This window comes from Centrocercus urophasianus, unplaced genomic scaffold (assembly GCF_019232065.1).
Source record: "Centrocercus urophasianus isolate 14NV4802_14NV808 unplaced genomic scaffold, USGS_Curo_1.0 seq_30, whole genome shotgun sequence".
NCBI lineage: Eukaryota > Metazoa > Chordata > Aves > Galliformes > Phasianidae > Centrocercus > Centrocercus urophasianus.
Genome location: NW_024884867.1, coordinates 6,434,326 through 6,454,312, shown reverse-complemented (window position 1 = coordinate 6,454,312; position 19,987 = coordinate 6,434,326). Strand labels below are relative to the sequence as shown.

General features: G+C 56.5%; 1 protein-coding gene across 1 annotated transcript; it reads left to right on the top strand.

Moving 5' to 3' along the window:
- Window positions 1-1,598: 1,598 nt before the first annotated feature.
- On the top strand, window positions 1,599-19,945 carry SH2B3 (SH2B adaptor protein 3). The gene is given in 9 exon segments (XM_042828952.1): window positions 1,599-1,846; window positions 1,848-1,893; window positions 6,403-7,173; window positions 15,074-15,175; window positions 15,388-15,479; window positions 15,562-15,653; window positions 15,874-16,088; window positions 16,421-16,592; window positions 16,921-19,945. Coding segments are annotated over 9 exon segments (1,983 nt in total). The 3' UTR covers window positions 17,166-19,945.
- Window positions 19,946-19,987: the final 42 nt, after the last annotated feature.

Genomic DNA, 19,987 nt, shown 5'->3' with positions numbered 1-19,987 from the left:
GGCGACGGCCACAGGGAGCGCGCTGAGCCGGGAGCTCTGAGTCACTGCGGGAAGAGGGGGGAGCGCCGGGGGGCGGGGGGACCGGCGCTGTGCGGGGCTGCCGGGAGGGGGCGCCGGGAGTCCGCCTGTGGGGCTGCTATGGGGCTGAGGAGCTATGGGGCTGAGGAGCTATGGGGATGCTACGGGGCTGCTGTGAGACAATGGGCTACAGCAGGCAGCACTCGAGGGGGCTGCAGGGCAGCTCTACCATCATCAGCATCACCATCACCCTCACCACCACCTGTCACCCTCACCACCACCGCCATCACCACCGTCGCTCCCATCACCGTTCTCTCTCTCTGCCACCACCCCCATCACCCTCACCACCTTCTCCATCACCACCATCACAACCACGACACTCCCACGACCACCATCACCATGATCACCCCCGCCACCCTTCCCACCACCACTTCTCCCACCACCCACTCTGCCCCCTGAAAGAATAGGCAAAACCCAACCAGAAATTTTAGGACCTCCCCAACTATCACCGCACTAATTCCCCAGATGTGTGCAGTGTGAGGACCTCATCTCACCCCACAGAGGTCACCGTGTGCCCCAGCCCTGGGAGATGCAGCTGTGCCATTCCCAAAGCACCGGGCACATCCAGAATATGAATGAGTTAAAGAGAAAGGGAAGGCTGCTGCAGGAGCCTTTACCAGGGGGAAAACTGCAAGAGTTAAGGGCTGAGCCCAGCGCACAGCAGAAGGGAAGCGGCCACGGGTGCGGGTGAGCAAACAAACAGAAAAAGCAGAAGTCGGTGCACTGAATCGGTAGTCAGGGAGTACAAAAAAATCCGTACAGGAAGCAAAACAAAAGAGAAATCTCAGGCTGCAGGGGCTGAGAACATGCAGAGGGTGCTGGTGAAATAGCTGAAGGTCACCAGGAAAAGCACAGCTGGGACGGCTGCCTGGGAAGGAGAGCAGCCCGGGGCTGTGCTCAGAGCCAGGAGTGCCATTATGCTGGGGGGAACTGCGAAGCAGCTCTCGAGGTAAGACCTTGTCCTGCATCGGCTGGTGACACAGGTGGAAGGCAATGGGACAGGCGGATGGCACAGACCGCAGAGTAGTTCCTCACCCGGAAAAAAAGGTGCAGTGGAAGTTTGTTGTCTCTGCAGGGACACAGATCTGCCACGGTGTCCCTCTCCAATGGGACAGGGTGGCACCGGGGTTGCGCATGGCACCAGGATACGACTGGGATGACACCTGGCTGACACTGGGATGGCACCAGGCAGCAGCGGGGCGGCACTGGGATGGCCAAGCTTGGCAACTGTGTGCACTCACTGAAGCCCTTGGGGTGAGGGACACGAGGGCCATTTGTCCCTGCGGTGGGGACGGCTGCAGCCCTGCATGCCTCGCGGTGCCGTTTGCCGACTTCCTTGGCCGAAAGGCAGAGGGAACCGCTGGGAAACGGGCTCCGGGACGGCGTCCCACCCACCGCCACCGCCGCAGAGCTCCCGCTCCTCAGATCCCCCGAACGGCCCCGTGTTGCGGAACCCCATTCGCCCCCTACAAAACCGCCCCGAATCCTAAACACCCAAAGAGCGCGGTTTGCGCCATCAGATGCGGGGAGGGACGCGGAGCGCTGCGCACCCGCGGAACGGCCGCTGCGGGGCGGCGGGGCCCCGGCGGAGCTCCCGGAGGAGCTGCGGGTGCCGCTCCCGCTCCGCCCCCGCGCAGCCTCCGCCCTCGGTCCGCCGCGCGGCGCCGCTTTTACATAACGCCCCTGGGCCGGGGTCCGCGCCCCGCGGTTCCTCCGCACGGCGGAAATGCGGAGCGCTTCGCATCGGTTTCCTGCCTGAGCCGTGCCGCGCCGTGTCACCATGGGCGAGCGGCTCTCGGACGCTTTCTCGTGCAGGTAACCGCGGAGCTGAGCGGGGCCGGGACGGGGCGGGCGGCTCCGGGAAGCGACTGCGAAGGGAAAGTGGAGGAGAGAACGCGGGGCGGCCGTTTCTCCTGTGCCCCAGTCCGGAGCGGGGATCCCCGAGCACCCCGTACCCCCGTCCTTATCCCGGGTCCACTTTTCCCGAAGAATTCTTTCTGTTTGCAGTGTGTGCTCCGTATCCCAGCACCTCTGGGTGCTCCTGTTCTTATCACTGAGGCTCCCAGCACCCCTTAACCCCTGGGCACTCCCTCTTCTGTGTTCTCTGTTCTCTTCTGGGGGGTCCTAGCACTCCTATCCTGGGCACTGTGCTCCATCCACCGTTGGTGTGATCCTTTAGGATCAGGACCCCAAAAAGATGGTGATCCCTTACAGAGGGCTCATGTCTGATGGTCCCTTAGGGAGGGTGCAAGACCCTAAAAGGGGTGATGCTGCCCCACAGTTAGGGGTGCCCCCCTGCCCACCCCACTCTCCCTCTGCCCCACGCACTTTGCTGGCTCGCAGTGCTGCGTGGTTTGGCACACGCGGGGCCCCTGAACACGAGGCTGATGCACTGCAAGCAGTGCTGTGCCAACGTCCTTGTGTCAGCCCCGCTGTGCCAGTTGGGGTCACCGCACAGAGCCCTGACCCATTGGCTCCGGCACCGGGAGCAGTGCGGCCGCCGCTGGGATTTACTGTCAAGGAAACCGGAGCGAGCTGTCGAGCTGCGATTTCGACATTGCTGTTGCAAATGGATTCAAGATGTGCTGGGCTTGCTGGGACTTTTGGGGCTGCTGTGCTTTTGGTAGTGAAAGCAGCTGGAGGAAGCGGCGCTGCGCTGGAACCCAGCCGTGTCCCATGTGCTTTGGGGCTGCGGGGTCAGGGCTGGCTCAGCTCCTTGGACTTCTTTTCAGCTCATTTTGATGCATGGAGGACTTCTTAGCCCCCTCCCAGTACTTTTCTTTTACTTTTTCCCCCTCCTTTGCCATTACGTATTTACAGTCTCTGGGAAGATCCGTGTTTGTTTTGCCATGCTTTGCTCTGGGCTGTGTGCTTTTGGACTCTGAGACCTCCTGTGTGTCCTCCCCCCAGCCATGCAGTGTCCCCAGGGGAGGGATTGGGGCAAAGCAATGGCGTTTAGACAAATCCCAGCTTGAGGCACAAAGTGAAAGTGCAAGAGTTGCTGGCAGGGCTGCGGTGTGCGGCTGAAAGGAGGAAGGGCCCCATCCTGCTCCACAGCTGCAGGGTGCAGGGGGAGAGCCCCATCCCTTCTGCACCGGGTGGTGGTTGCGGGGCTGAACCCGTGGCTGTCCCCCAGCTTTGATGGGCTGCAATGTTGGCTTTGCTCACAGGTGGCTGCAGTGCTGCAGAACTGTTTGAAGGGCAGAGACGGCCTTCAGTAGGATGACTTTTGTTGCGCTGGTGGGCACATTAGCAGGACACATGGATGCATCTTTAGAAAGTGGAACAAGAGAGGAAAACCAGCCTGGGAACAGCAGGGGTCGTCCCGCAGGGCTGTGCCTGCAGCAGGGGGATGGCAGCAGTGTGCCATGGGTGCTGGGACAGCAGGGATGCAGCCATGGGATGTAAAGACCAGGAGGGAGCGGAGGCCCAGCCGCACATGGGCTGAAAGGCCATAAAACAGCTTGGATTTGCCATGAGCACAGCACCAAGGCTATCTAACACGATTGTGCCCAGGGCAAAGAGTGCATCGTGTTGTGGGCCAGCTCAGAACAGGCATCTGTTCTCATGGGGTGATGCATCTGTCTCTATAGAGTGACAAAGGGTGCTGCTCTCCTTCTCCACCTCCCCAGGCTGCAAAACGCCAAATCTCAGTGCCCAGTGCTGTGAACAGTCACATTCTCCTTTGGGGATCACATCCAGCTGCCAGTTCCTACCGCCCCGGCCCCATAGCAGTGAGATGGGGTCCTATAGGAACAGGTTGCAGAGGGACTGAGCCACGCCATTGGGATGCCAACAGAGCTTCCCACCCCCACCATCCCTGAGCCCCCCCCAGCTGGATGCAGCAGCACTGAAAAGTGCCGTTCATCGCCCTGTGCTGGGCTGCAGGGCCGTGCCAAGAGCGGCGGCTGCTGCCTGGCTCAGAATAGCTCTTTTCATGGAGGACATCCTGGGAAGGAACAATGTTCCGCTCGCGGCATTGTGGGAACGCTGTGTTTGTGTGAGTCGGGAAGCGGGGAGCTGCGGGGCGTTCCCCGGCCCCTCCGGAAAATCGCCTGTAGGATGAATTGAGAACAGCATCCTAAAAGAGAAGCTGAAAGTGCGCAGCTTTTCCTCTGCTCTGGCTACAGCTGTATCTGTGCACAAATCCCATTTCCACTGCTGACTCGCAGCAAGGGGCCGGGGCCGGTTTCATTTTCAGATCGCTGCTGTTGCTCCCAAAACCCTGGGGCCGGAGTGACGCTTTCTGGGTTGGGCAGTAGGGTCGGTGGGAGCACTTTAATGAGATCTCCCAGGAGTGCTGGAGGCGGTGCAGCTGCAGGGCCGGATCCTGGCGCAGGCTGGGGCTTGTTGTCACCACCCGCATCAAAGCGCGGCCGATTGGTCCCATCCATCTCATCCCATCCAGTCCTGTTGCATCCTGTTGTGTTCCATCCTGTCTCATCCCTCTATTCTCCAAGAGATGGCTGCTCCTGGCCCTGCACCCCAAAGCAACCCCAAAACAGCTCCGAAGCAGCACGGGCTCTGCACTTTTCTACTGCCTCCAGATAAGAGCCCTAAATCCCAATGAGCAGGGCCGTGCCCAGGGGTGGGTGGGATTCTCCATTGGATGCAAATGGACGCAATGTACCATTGTGGTGATTGCTTTGGCTTGGTGGTGACCTGCAGAATGCGATGCCAAAATCCGTTTCAGTTGCATTCAGATGGAACATCCCTCCTCCTCCATCTCGGCGCTCTGGGGGCAAAGGTGATGCCGCAAGCTCTGGGGCTGCATTCCCATCCTCATCCCAGCTGGAAAACGCACGTTGTGATTTCGGGCTCCTTCCCACCACGCGCCACAGATGAATCCCAGCGTCCCCAAATCCAACCTCTTCCAAAGCTCCAAATCCATCCACATGCTCCGCTGCACTGTCCCCGCAGGCTCTGCGTGTGCCGGCAATCCCCGGGTGCCAGCGGAAGCGTGAGTGCAGCCATAGGGTGCTGAGTCATGGGCAGGCTGGTGGTGCTGATAGACGGCCGCGTGCGGGGCCCGCTGTGGGGCTCAGCCGGGCCGTGGGGCCGATAACATCTCCCATCACCCAGAAACTGCACAGCACGTACTCAGAAGGCCGGCGGGTGAGCAGAGATAGAGGCTGTCGTTCCCAGTGTTATCGCCGCCCTGTCTGCAAAGCTGATCTGCCGCTCTCCAAATCTCCTCGCTCGCTTCCTTTGTGCTTTTATTTTTTTATATATTTATTATCACTATTATTATTATTATTCCCCGCCCCAAAGCAATGCAATCACTTTTCCTTCCCTTCTAGCAGCTGTGGGGGGGCGGTGGTGCGTGGTGCGGCAGGATACGGGCGGGCTGGAGGATGTTTCCTGCCTGAGCAGAATGCACGGCCCCGATAAATGCCGCGTGCGAGCACAAGGTATGGGGGGAACAGTGGGGCCACGCCAGCTGTGGGGAGCTGCAGGGATCAATGGGGCCACATCGGAGCCCAGAAGGGTCCCTCGGGCCATCGGATTGATGGACATGGTGGTAATATCTGCATGGAGAGCCAGGGGCACTCCATGTGTCCAAATGCAGCCATGGACGGTACCCCTGAACAGGGGAGCAGGTCGGTTTTAAGGTTCTTTGAAACTATCTGTGTGTTGTGTCCAGTTGGACACAACTGACATTGGAAGTGGATTTGCATTTGTTGAAAGGATGCTTTAAGCACGGAGAGAGGAGCAGCTGTGTTGCTCCATGCAGTGCTGTGGGATGTGGCAGGGACATTGCGTGGACACTGTGGATGGATGGATGGACAGATGCTCCTCTGCCCCATCTGAGTCCACATGGGGATGCCTCACTCATCTCGGTGCTGTCAGCGTGGCTGCAGCTCTGTCTGAATCTGCTGCACGAAGCAGCTCCCTCCCTGGATTGCAGCAGCAATTTGTTTGGTTTCCTCCCCTCCTGTCCCTCCCCCGACAGTTTTATCAGCTCAGCTGAAATAGTTCCCAGGAGGGAAACCCATCAGCGCTGTTAAGCCCTTGGCAGAATGAAAGCGGATACAGCCGGGCCGCACGTCCTGTGGGAGCCGCCAGCAGCTGTGCGGGCAGGAAGCCACGCAGACGCTGTGCAGGCAGGGAAACTGAGGCATGGAGAGCCAGGGCTATGGGGGCTGGCATCTGGGACACGTGGTGCTCCGCCGGGCTGTGGGTTGTGAGCCATTGTGGTTTCTTGCCAAGCTGAATGCAGTGCGTCCTGGGGGATGAACGGATTTGGTGCCAATGAGGGTGGCCAAGTGGGGAGGTGTTGGGGAAGGATCCATCCTGATGGCACCGCTGTGCTCTGTCTTGCAGCGCGGCCGCCTCGCTGGAGCCACGGCAATGAATGGGCACGCTCTGCCGGCCGGCACGCCAGCGTATCCCCGGGGCTGGCATGAGTTCTGTGAGCTGCACGCCATCAGCACCGCCAAGGAGCTGGCGCGACACTACCTGCGCTTCGCCACCGAGCACCCGCACCATGACCTGCTGGCTGCCGAGAACTTCTCGCTGCGCTTCGCCGACCTTTTCCAGCAATATTTCTGCAATGAGGTGAAGGAGGGCTTCGCCATGAGTCAGCTCCGCATCCTGCCTGCCGGCCCGGCGCGGGATTACCGGGACACTCAGCGCCAGCATGCAAACCCTTCCCTGGGCACGGCGGCTTCCAAAGGCGAAGCAGAGCTGCCCACTCGCCCTGAGCCCCCAGCCGAGCCCCCCACAGGACTGCGCAAATCATGGAGCTCGGAGGAGCTGACGGGGCCGGCACGGAGACCCTTCTCGCTCAGCCAGCTCCGCCGCAGCTGGCGCAGCTTCTTCCGCCGCCGCTCCTCGGATGCTCTCCCCATGGAAGCCGATGGTGAAGTGGCTGAGGCTGCGCTCAAATCAGGACTGAGCAAACGCATCCTGCCCTGGGGGCTGTCCCGGGAGCAGCCCCCCGAGGTGCGCAAGGAGGGGACGCTGCGGTATGGGCTGCTGGATGAGACATCACTGGACAGTGGGACGCGCTGGCAGCGCTGCCGCCTGGTGCTGCGCAGGGCAGGGATGCTCGATGGTGAGGAGTATGTGCTAGAGCTCTTTGATCCACCCAAGGTAAGGAGATACTTTCTGTGTGGAGTGATGTGATGGGTTTGGATGAGCAATGCTGCTCCAGGCTCCATTTGGATCATAGAATCAATCATAGAAAGACTTGGGTTGGGAGGGACCTCAGTGACGCCATGTCTCCATGTCAAGGGCAGTGTGAGCACAAACTCTGAGTGGTTTGTAGAATGCCATGGCTTTCAAGGGGCCCCCAGGTCAGGCGGGGATGGAAGCCCAAACCGCAAGCAGTTTGTAGAATGGCTTTGCAATGGAAGGGAACTCGGTGATCCCATGCCAATGGCAGTTTGCAAGAACAAATTATTGCCATGCTCTTTGTGATGCTCTTTGCATTTCTCCTCGCTTTCCCAGCTGGAAGCAGAGCACCTGCCTTGTGCATGGATGCAGGGTTAGTCCTGGGATAGTGGCTGGTGGTCTTGCTGGGGGAATCCCTCATCCCCAGGGACCAGTTTGGCCAACCCCAGACTCATGTAGGGATGAGCCTCATGGTGCTGTGGCTCCCAGGGAAATTCCGAACGGAAACAGGGAATGAAAAGCAGCTCCATCCCCTCCCTGTGGGGTCTGCAGAGATCTCAGTTTTATTTTGTGAGTGCTTCTGTGGGGCTGAGCAGTGCTGGCTGTGCTGGATCTGGGTGGCAGCAGGGTTTAGCCATGGTGTTTAATCTTTAAAAAGCCAGTTCCTGCACATGGCAGGGCTGACGCCGCCGGAACTGGATGGGCTTTTCATCGAGTGGGGGGGTTGATTTTACTTTTTTTTTTTTTTTTTTTTTTTTTTTTAATTAATATATATATTTTTAATTTGCACTTATTTAGCTCTGAGCAAATTATGCTTCGGAGCAAAGCACCACGACTTGGAGGAGCAGGAGGAGCCGGCGTCCCTGCGGTGTCCCCAGCACCGCTGCGCTTTCGCTTTTCGCAGCTCGGCGTCACGTGTGGCAGCGGCCGCCGCTTTCGCTTACACAGGGCTGCAGGAGCTGGGCTGGGGCTCAGCCCTTCCCTTTGGGTTTATGGGACACGGAGCACCTTTGTTCCACAGCACAGAGCTTGGTACTGGCCAACCTTGCTTTATTTTCCACTTTTTAAGTGCTGTTCTGCTTGCTGCTGCTGCTTGGGTGGCTGTGACTGGTGACGTGATGAGGGCATGGAGAGCTGTGCCATGCTCTGAGCACGGCCCTGGGCGTGAGGCCAGTGTGGGTTCTCTGGTGTCTCATATTCTTGTGCTCGCCATTCCTCCTCACTTGGGGCTTTCTGCTCTACCGCACCGTATATCCTCACGGATCTGCTAGCTCTGGAAGCTGCACAGAGGGCATTTGTGCCCTGGGCTGTCCCCTGCCCTTCTGCAGGAATGGAGCTCACCAGGCTTGGGGCCGCCCTGTCCGTCTGCTGAGCCCCACGTGCGTGTTTTATGGCCAAGCCCTAAACCCCGTGAAAATTGGGATTTGCAACGGAAATGTCTCGAGCCGTTTATGTTGACCAGATGTTCTTACAGGAAGGGGAAGGGAAATGGGATTTTCATTTGTGCTGGTTTCTTGATGGCATTTTAATGAAATCCATCACATCCCGTAAAAGACTGTACTCTGAGATGAGCTGGGAAGGCTCTTTCTGGTGCAGACGGAGGTGCCTCTGTCACAGCTCTTACGTCCTCAGCCACGGGAGGAGCAGTGTTTTCAGTATTTTTCAGTATTTTTATCTTTGCTTCTTTGCTCAGTGTGAGACTGCTGTGACTTCCTTTTTTTCTTTTTTTTTTTTTTTTTTTTTTTTTTTTTTTTTGGTGTCTTTTCCCCTTCCTTTCACCTGAAGCTCATTTCTGAGAAGTGCAGTCTCCTGAGCCAGCAGCTCTCAGCCTGGGGCTCCTGTGCCAGACCCAAAGCCATGGGGGATGTCGTGGTGCGTGGTTCCCATGGGATTGATGGCCATGGGAATGGCCCAGTGTCACTGATCCCATGGGATGGCATGGGAATGTCCTGGTGCCATGGTCCCCACAAAATGAGATGGGTTGGAAAGATCCCAGTGTTGCAGTTTCCAGTGGGATGAGATGGGATGGGACAGGATAGAGTGACTACATTTTTGGAAGAAGCATTGGCATGGCCATGGCAGCTGCGTTGGCACCACTGTTCCAGGCAGAGACTTGAGCAAATCCTATCCCTTGTTGCACAGTGTGGCTTCAAATCCAAAACGTGTTTACTCTTCTAAGTGAGCTCTAATTATGGTTCAAGGCTGGGACACCACTCACTGATCCACAGCCACCCCGTGCATCCCCACCTTTTTGCCCCTGGCAAACAGGGATGGGCACTGAGCAGCAAACCCCAAGCAGAGGATGGGAGCACCTCACGCTCTATCACTACCCTGAGTCCCACTCAGGACCCATTCCACGCTACACTTTTCTCCCTCATTGCCATAAAGCCATGAAACAACCCCAGGGCAGTGACGCAGCTCCCATTGCCCCGGGCCAGCGCCACATCCCCTCTCACCCACAGCCCTCCTGGTGACAGCGGGTGTCAGCACGTCCCCTCACTGCCGTTCTTCGAAGGCTGAGCTGGGTGTAGCCTGGGCTCTGTGAGATTTCGGTGGTGATTTTTTTTTTTCTTTCTTTCCCCCTATCCCCCCCCCTTTTTTATTTTTATTTTTTTTTCTCGTATTTCAGGGTGAGGGCATGCGGCGGGGAAGGGCGATGAGACAAAGGTTATTTGTCATTTATCAACCACAACTTTTTCCATCCTTGGTCATGCATGGGGGGGAGGAAAAAAAAAAAAAAAGAAATAAATAAATGAACCCACTTTTAGCAGCGTAACCACAGCTCCGGCATTAATTGCTGAAGAGAGGAGTTTCTTATTTTGGAAATCGTGTTGCTGGGATGGAGCCTGCCAGGGCTTGATTGGTTCACATGGGAAGGGCGAAGCTGCCCCTTTCCCTGCCCTGGGGCTCTCAGGGTTTGCTTGGAGGGAAGAGCGGAGAGTTCTTTTCTTTTTGACCCAATTCTTGAAGATTGGCAGTGGTTTTGCCCTACTGCTGTGGTCTCTCTGCCCATGGGGATGGCACCGTCTACCCTGCAGGATGCTGCAACACTGTTGTGTAGGAAAGGGTCACATGAGTGCCAAGGAGTGAGAAAAACGGAGAGAAGTGGAGAACCTCAAGAAAATGGGCTGGGAAAGTGCCCCAACCCACTGCCTTTCCCCTGTGCGCAATCTGGGGGTCCCAGCGTGTGCAGCACCTGCTGATGTAAAGTGCTTGGTGGTGCTTTTGGGTGATTGTAGCTCCTTTTTTTCTTTTCTTTTCTTTTTTTTTTTTGTTATTGGTCCAGGATGTGGTTGTGTCGGGGCTGAGTGCTGCTTCTTTCGAAGGTAAATATTTATGAGATCTGTGCAGGGCTGGAGAAGCCCTGGGGCTGAGAGGGACACTCTGCTCCACGCTGGTCCCCATTGCTCCAGCATCACAGAAATGGTGTTTTAGTAGTGATGATGCTAATGATTAAGCAGAGCTCAGCACGGTGGACAGGTCAACCCGTTTTGGGACTGACCTACGCCAAGTTCAGTTGTGCTCTCCATTCTTGACATTCGCATCCCACGTGGTGCCAAACCCAACTCTGCTCCTGCACATCACCCATAGGAGCAAAGGAGGAGTGAACACCCCCACAGGCACGGGGTTCTGCAGCCCTTGGGGTGACTCAGCCCCAGTGGTTCCCGCCCGCTCCCTCTCCACCTTGTTTACTTTCCAAGCTCTTTTATTTATGCCAGGAAATTATTAAAACAGCCCACGCTGGAAGCGAGTTTGTCTGAAAATAAAACTCCAAGCGGCTGGCAAGCACTGGCTGCGTGAAGCTCTCCTGTTTATAGCTCTGCTTTTCCAAAATGCTGCTTTGCTCGGGATGAATGGAGCCAGGTCAGAGGGCGACTGCTCTGCATGCCCATTTTTCATCGCTGGTGGAAGGGATGCGCTCAGCTGTGAGCATTTTGGGGAGCCCAGCACCAGCGGGTCGGGGTCCAGCAGTGCTACCGTGGCTGTGGATTTGGCCAACACAGCGCATTGCGTTTGGCTGAAGCTGAGCGTCCCCCCTCGCTCCCATCCCCGATTCCCCCCGAACTGCAGTGCTGGGGCTGAATGGGAGACATTCAGCCGTGCTGGCGCGTGCAGCGCACGGGGCTTTCAGAGGGACGTTTCCTCATTCATGCCCTGCCTGCGAAGCAGCCTCTGCCTTATTTATGGGCCTTTTCATCAATGCACAAAGAGGGGCAGTCAGCCCTGAGAGCACGTGGGTTTCCAGCCCCCTGCATCCCTCCTCATGGGGCTGAGCAGCATCGATGCCTTTTTGGGGGGCACTCCCAGCACCCCAATTATTTCTCCATTAGAAATAGCTGATCTGGGAGCTGGGGGCTGCTCTCCCCCAAAGCACTTTGCACCAGTGCAGAGCCACCAGAGACTGGAACAGAGGGTGCTTTGTGCCCTGTGGCTGTGCCTGGGACTGGCACAACAGAGCCCCTTGTAGCCACCCAACCCGCTCCCCTCAGGGACATCTCCATCCCCACCACAGGCTTTGGAGATTTGTTTTCCCGTCTGGTGTTGTCCAAGTGGGGAATTTGGGGTTGGCAGTGGGATTGGAAGGGGTGATGGCAAGCAGGAGGTGATGGGGGGGGAGGGAGAGGGTCTTGAGTTCCCCCCACCACAGCAGTGCTCACGTTTCTCTGTCCAACAGGCAGGAAAGCCCTTGTATTTACAGCCCATGCCCAGAGCAGAGAAGCCATGAAGGTGTTCAGTGCTGCTGTCAGTTGGGTTCAGAGTGAATGGCCCCTACGTGCCACATGGCTCTCCCAGCCATGGCTGCCATAAGCACATGGGGAGTGGGACACAGCACCAAAATGGGGTGAGGGACGCAGTGCCTGTGTGGGAAATCCCTTCTCTGAGTGTGGAGGAGGAAACAGGGCAGAGGAGGAAGAGGCTGCGGGAGAATTAAAGGAAGAGAGGAGGGGCTGTGGGTCAGGGCCAAGCAGAGGCAGGGAGAAGCTGTGGTCAGTGGAAGAAAGGCTGCTGGGAAATGGCAAGGATGAATGGAAAAGCTCAGAAATCCCCCAGAGCCATCACGGGGCTGCCCGCATGGGTTCAGTGCCCTCAAGACCCGCTGTGATGTGAGCGGCCAAGGATGAGCATTGGGATTGTCCAAGGATGAGCGCTGGGATCAGCTACACTGCCAACCCTATAGGGCATTGGGATCAGCTGCTGGATGGCCAGCACTGGGGTTGACAGTGCCTTAGAACCAAAGGATGTGTGATAGGATAAGCCTTGGCACCTGCTCCCAAGATATCTGCTGGGATTACCTCTGGTGCAGACCCTCAGAGATGAGTGTGACAAATGCCCTGAGCCCACAACGTCCCCAGGTTGCTGCTCTGTGTGGGAACAAAGGGAACCTAACCCCCCCATGACTGCGTGCCACCGTCCCCCTGGGAAACTTCAGAAAACTCCCCCAGGGCCACGGGTGCAGGATGTGGTTTGGGGCTGGCATAGTGCAGCACCCGCTCTGCTGCAAATCTCAGTGCCCCGTCTGTCCCTGCATCTGTCTGTCCCTTCTCTGTGGGAACCCCAGCAGGGCTGAGCTGTGTCACTCTACCACTGGTTGAGGTTTGTCCCCTGTGTAATGGAACAGCTGAGCCATGGCTTACCAGAAGGGACAGATCTCACCCATACACCATGGCATGGCTCAAGGTGGAAGCGAAAGAGCCAGCATGGGGAAATCCCCAGCACATGGATTGGCTGCGCTCAAAGGATTTGCTTTTGCTCTTCATGGCCTTGGCCCTGCTGCTGGAGCTGTGCCACTGCTGTCATTGCTGTGTCATCACTGTGCCACCACCATCATTGCTGTGCCACTGCTCTCATTGCCGTGCTACCATGACCATTACCATGCCATCGCCATCACCACTGTCACCTTTGACACTGCTGCTGTGGCCATGCCATCACTATGTCACTGCCATCTTTGCTGTGCTACCGCTGTTATCTACATGCCATCACTATCACAGCTGTGCTGCTGCCATCATTGCTGGGCCACTGTTGTCACTGCCACACCAGAGCTGTCACTCCCTGCCACTTTACACAACATCCCCAACATGGTAGTGGGGCTTGAAGTGTGACCCGTCTCAATTCACACAGTATTTTTATACTTTAGGAAATGGTTGGGGTTTGGCAGACCACAGGTAGAAGGACGTTGCACTCAAGCACTCATTTTAATGGTGCTGGGACCTGGCATGGTCCTCCGGTCCCCATGGAGCTGGCACCCCAAGACATTGTCGGGTGCTCACATAGGCACTGGGATTCCCCTTCCACCCTCCAGATCCTATGGGAAGCAGTGGGGTGAATTTAGCAGAGTGAGAACAGCAGCATTTGCAGTGCTCATCCCATCCCATCCCATCCCGTTCTTACTGAGCTTACATTCTATAATGCTATTCTATGATTCCATTCCATCCCATCCTCATGATTCCATGACTCCATTCTATGCTCCCATCTCATCCCAAACTCCCTGGGCTCCAGGAGGCTGTGGCATCTCTGCCCATACAAAGCCTGTGAGCATGCAGAGTGTTGAGTGTGCACTTCTGGTTACCAAGAAAGGCACTTCTTGGTAGGGCCGCCATCGCATGGGGCATCTCGCGGTCAGGTGCAGCGCGGTGCCTGCGGTAGGCACTTCTCCGAAGCCAGCGTGGTGCTGGGGCATCGTATCTCTTGGCAGCATCATTTCTTTCTCCCTCAAGCTCTGCGTGCAGAGCTGAGCACAAGGCTTCGCCGAAATTCCTTTTCCTGGAATTTCCCCTCCAAGAAGGAGCGAACAGCGTGGTGACCGGGCTATGTGTGCCGATAACGCCTGCGCCGCGTTGACACTGTGAGCCTGGGGATGTGCCAACCCAATGGGATGGGCACTGCAGCGTCCCCTCCTCGTGCTGGGCATTGTGCTGCAGACTCTGCTGTCCCTGGGAGGACAAAGCCATGGGGACGTGGTGCAGCTCCGACACTGATTGCGGTGGCTCTTGGCAGGGCGCAGAGCCGCAGCCGACTTCTAAGAACTTTCTTTCAGCACAGCGCAGAGCTGATAAGGGCTGCTCCCTCTCACGCTGCACTTCCGGCCCCAGAGTACACCGAGTCCTTGGTTGAGAGCGAGATTGAGGTGGGGGGGAAGGGAAGGCAAAAAAATAAAAAATAAAAAAAAAAAGCACAACCGAATGTAGCGGGACTTCCAGCGCTGGAAGGAGCAGGTGTGCACTGATGGGAATGGCTTTGCAGCAGTGAGCACGGAGCTAAGTCACATTCCTGTCCCTGCTGCATGGCAAAGTGCAGCCTGGAGGCAGCTCAGCACTGCACAGAGGGATGGGTCTCATGGCAGCGTGCCCGCACACACTGGCATGGGGTTGGCAGCATCCAGGCACTGCCAGAGCCCGGAGTGGGTGCCCCATACCGCAGCCCCAGCAGCTCAGCAGCAGAGGAACCGAAAGCTGCTGCCAGGGTATTATTAGAGTTGTTGGAAGTGCATGCTCAGCATTTTGTCATGTGCCTGGGTCAGAGTGAAAGCGGGCAGGCAGCAGTGGGCAGCTCTCAGCACGGCACCAGGGCAGTGCCTGAGGGGTCCCATGAATGTATTCTCACCAGCCAGGCTCTGATTTCATTCTCAGTGTGCACAATTTCCCTGGCACACACTGGGAAATGCCTCCTCCCTCCTTTCCTCTGCATTATGGCACCACAGAGATGGGTTCCTTCTTAAGGTGCATTACCCAGCACAGCTCGTGCCAAACTCAGGGCAGCATCCATGTGGGATGTGTCCCTGCCACATGAGGTATTTCCTTGCCAGAGGACTATTTCCCTCCAGAGAGGGCTATTTCCTCACCCTATGACCCTGCTGAGCTGTGCCACTTGCTTTCTGCAGGGCTCCAAGCCAAAGCTGCGCGCTGCCTGCTCGGCCATCCAGGAGGTGCGGAGGTGCACGCGCCTCGAGATGCCTGACAACCTGCACACCTTTGTCCTCAAGGTATGGCCCGAGGCCTTTTAGAGCCTTTTTGGGATGCACGTGGCTGCCCAATGCTCCTGTGCCAAATTTCACTTCCTCTTTGGAGGGCTGTTTATGCTGGGGGGATGCAGCTTGTAGGGTGGGGGTGCTGTGCTTTGAGCAGTCCCTACATGTGGGTGAGGGTACGATGGGGATGCACATCTCCCTCTAATGTCCCTCTGTGGCGTCCCCAGGTCACCAATGCTACTGATGTGCTGTTTGAGGCGGGGGACGAGCAGCAACTCAGCTCCTGGATGGCCGAGATCCGGCAGTGTGCATGCAGGGGGTAAGAACTTGCCAGGCCCCTGAGTCTGCACGTCCTCAAATGCTGTGCCCAGCACTCATCCCATCTCCTCCCATCCTCGCAGGTTGGATGTGGGTGACCCTGAGCTCCTGTCAGGCCGGCACCCTGATCCCACAGCCACCAGCCCTGCCACCAGCTCTGACTCCCCAAACCAAGGTGAGCACCTGGGGACACCGAGAACAAAGCAGAGGTGTTGAGGACACCATCCCTAGGAGGGTTCCCATACCTCGCTGGGACTGGCTGAAGTTAATCCAGCCCCCAATGGTGCAAGGAGGACACAGATACAGGGGAAGGGATGAGGATGATGAGTGGGGCTGGGCAGGGTCCTCGCTTCCCTGGGGCACTCACCCTTGCTGGTGTCCCTGTGTCTGGGCAGGCGCAATGTCAGGGGGGCCGGCGGAGACAGCGGGACCGAAGATGGAGCAATTCCTGTCATCCTGCCCCTGGTTCCATGGGCCCATCTCCCGTGTGAAGGCAGCGCAGCTGGTGCAGCTGGGGGGGCTGGAGGGTCACGGTGTCTTCCTGGTGCGGCAGAGCGAGACGCGCCGCGGCGAGTATGTGCTCACCTTCAACTTCCAGGGCAGAGCGAAGGTACAGGTGGGAGATGGGATGGGATACATTGGGTTGGGATAGGTTGGGCTGGATTGAGTTGAGCTGGGTGGCAAATGTTACCCCTGCAAGAACCTCACCCCCCACCCCAGCTGATGCTCTCTTTGTCCCAGTGCTTGCAGAGGGCTGGTGTCCCCATCCTCAATTCTTGGGGGAGGGAAAAATCCTGCAGTGAACAGGGCTGGAGATGCATCACATGATGCTAAGGCCGTTTATTCCCTTCCCCATCCATCCCAAATATCCCCGTGTCTCCCGTCATCTCCTCCACCAAGGGAGCTGGTGGAAGGCTAACAGGTCTGTGCTCCTCCCTGCAGCACCTGCGGCTGTCGCTGACAGAGCGGGGCCAGTGCCGTGTCCAGCACCTGCGTTTCTCCTCCATCACAGAGATGCTGCACCACTTCCACAGGTATCCCATCCCACTGGAGTGTGGGGCCACCTGCGATGTCCGGCTCTCCAGCTATGTTGTCGTCCTCCCCCAGCCACCAGGTAAAGGGCAGCAGTCCGGGGATGAACATTCTGGACTTTGGGAGTCCTGGGGGACAGGGATGAGGATCCTGGCCCTAAGGGAGGGTTTTTGCCCAAAGGGAGGGTCCTAGCCCTAAAAGACAGACTGAGGCAGTTGGTGCAGCTGTGCCCATTTAGGGGAAGCAGAAGCATCGGGATGGTGTCCCAGAAGCTGACACCTGAGCTCCTGGCTATCCCACTTTGGGCAAGCAGAATCTACCTTCAATCTCTGTGGGATGCACTCCAGTGCTAGCAGCAGCGCGCTGGGACAGAACCACCTCAAGCATCTGCTCTCTCCCTCTGCCCGCAGCTCCTGGCTCCAGCCCTGCGCTCCCTGTCCCACTGCCCTTCTGGAGCCCGGAATTCAGCCTGACCCCCTCCGAATCCCCTCCAGAGCCCATTTTCCACCTGGTGCCACCGGTGGCTGAGTTGGCGCAGGGCTCACACCCCAACGGGGCACCCCATGGCGCACGGCCCCGTGATTCGGACTACGAAGTGGAAGCCCCGGGCCGGGGCCGTGTGCGTGCTGTGGACAACCAATACACACCACTGTGATGGGCACAGGGATGCACTTTTGGTGGAGAAGTCCCGGAGATCCCTCCGGGTGGCACAGAGGAAAAAGAATGTATTTCCTTCCTTCTGGTTAGGGATTGTTATTTTTTAATTTTGCAAGGAAGGGGGTCATTGTTCACTCCAGTATGGGTGTGCTCCCTCTCCTGGGCCTGTTAAAGGGCCATTTAAAAAAAATATATATATATATTTTTTTTGTATTATCAAAGCTTTCTCATTACTGTTTACACAACCACCATGGGGACACCGCACCGCCCTGTGCTCTCCTGCCCCTTCCAGGAGGAGCCGAGGGTGTGTGGTGCATCTGCACCATTGGAGCAAATGAATGAAAAATGGATTCACAATTCTTGGCCAAGCGCTGCCTGCGAGCCGGGATGGGGCTGTGCCACGCTACTGCTCGCCAAGGATTTGTTTTATCTCTACAGACAAGGCAAAAACTGGCTTTTCTCCTTCCTTTTTTTCCCCAACTTGCCTCTTGCAGCCAATCCTGCAGCAGCGCTGCCCACACCGTGATGCTAACCGAGACGTGAACACTAACAGCTCCATCCCTAACAGTGCCACTGCTGAGAGCTACTGCGGAGACTGACAGCAAAGCATCCTCCACCAATGGGGGCATTTCCAGCACAAAACTCAGTTTCCCCATGGTTTTGTACTTTGGCTGTGCACCCTGCTCAGCTCTTTTTTTCCTCCCTGCTAAACAACACGTAAGGGGATGGCAGTGTTCCACGCTATGCAATAATGGGCAGAGGGAGCACAAAGCTACTCTGAGCCCGCACACCCAACGTGCCTTATGAGAGGAAGAGGAAGGTTTAGTGTTTCTGCAGCTGTAATACCCATACAACAGCACTTTAACCTGCCTCCAAGTGTCCGCTCAAAGCATGGAGCCCCATTTACCTGCTGGTGCCTAGAGAGAGGATCAGCTGCTCTATCAGGAGAAAGGAGGGAGCTGGGGCCGTTGCCACATTCAGGGCACATTGGCAGCGCTCAGCTCCCATTTATGTGATCACAGAATAAATTGAGTTGGAAGGGACCCCCAAATAGCACCTGGTCCCACTCCCCTGCAATGCACAGGGATGCTGACAGCTCAATCCCAAGGGTTCCTAATGCAACATTACTCTCAAACACAAATTAAAGAGAATCTTTTCTTCCCCCCCCCTATTAAAAATAGAGCCTTCAAGAGCATTAATTTAGGATTTCATTTGAAAGCCAACAATACAGAGCCTCAAAGCTTTTGCAAGGGCCTGAGAATGCACTGTGTGCACCATTGGCCCTGCACAGCCCACAGCCAACTGCACAGCTCTGCTGTGATCAGTGACCGCCATGCATAAGCACAGGAGAAAGTGGCTGCATCCCCCTGAAAACTCACATGGAGTTTTGTGCCTTCCGTCTCCTGCTCCCATTCTCCACTTTATGCATCCGAAGCATGCAAAGCCTTTTCTGCCCAACTCCTGTTACCAGCACCCCCAGTACCTGCCCCATCGCAGCCAGACTCCAAACTGGAGCATTTCAGAGAAAATGATGCACATTGTCACCTCCTGGAATGCCAAACACAGGGAGGCTGCAGGGGAACAGAGCAGCCCCTGTGCTCTCTTCCTTCCCAGAGCTGCACCAAGGCTGCAGGCAGCAGCATGGTCCCCCTGCACCAGAAAGCAGCAAATCAGGAACAATGCAGCCTGAATTTGGGGCTTTAAAGGCCAATGCCTCCTTGGTGCATGGTCCCAGATTGTTGTGTTTGGGGAGAAGCCGCACAGCAAAGCTCTGCAAGCCCATGGAACACTTGCACGTGCTGCAAGTGCCCTAGGCAGCCAGATCTGAATGATTTTTTCCCCAAAGGATGAGAGGGTCTCACTCCAGCTCCCCTACAGAGGCAGCAAAGGGATGGGAAAAGGGATTGCAGCCACACACACAGTGTTCCTAGCCTGCCCTTCTACTGCACGGGATTTGGCATAGTTCAAAGGGAAACCACTGGGTTTGGTTAGATAAATGTACATTGAGTTCATCAGACCATGCCCCCCTGCAAGGTTAATGCAGTGCTGAAGATACTCTATTACAGGGTAGGAAAGGCACTCCCAGGACACTGCTTTTGGCAAAAAGGATGCTAAGGGAAGGAGCAGTGCCTTTACTCTCCAGCTAGGACTGCAGAGACCTGGTTCTGACAGTGCCTGACACAAAGCAATAATTAACATTTTTAGTTATCTCATCCCTCCCTGCCACAATGCACCCTAGGCAGGTTCCCAACACTGCTACCACCACCTGGTGCTGAAGCACAACTATCCCATAGCAAAGCCTTGGGGAAGAGCTCCAGGTCCAGGTGGAGCCAAAGCAGAGGGAATCCCTGTGAGCTGGAACAGCACCGGCGTGCTGGGAAGGAGCCAGGGAGGGGCTTTTTGTTCCTTCATCTCTGGACCACACAACACTGCTGTCACACGACCAAGCATATAAAGCCTCCAAGTGTCTGAACACAGTATTCCAAACTTCAAGGTGAGCTTGCTGGCTCTCACCAGGGCACAGCCTGCACCAGCAGCCACTGCACGCCCTCCCACCCAGCCTCTAGGGTGACTAAAGCCAACAGGTTCTGTTGGATGAGTTTAGTGATTTGGAAGTTCTACTTTTCACCTGCACAGAAGAGTTCTTCTTGTATAGTAGGTTTTCTATATATTGTTTCTGTATGTACTGTACAAGTAACTTATTCTTGAATAATGCAATTTTACCATAATATAAAAAAAACCTGCTCTTAATAAACTGTTTTTAGAACTCGTTTCTCACTTTTAGTATTTCACCTCATTCTCTATGGTGCTGCTATATGA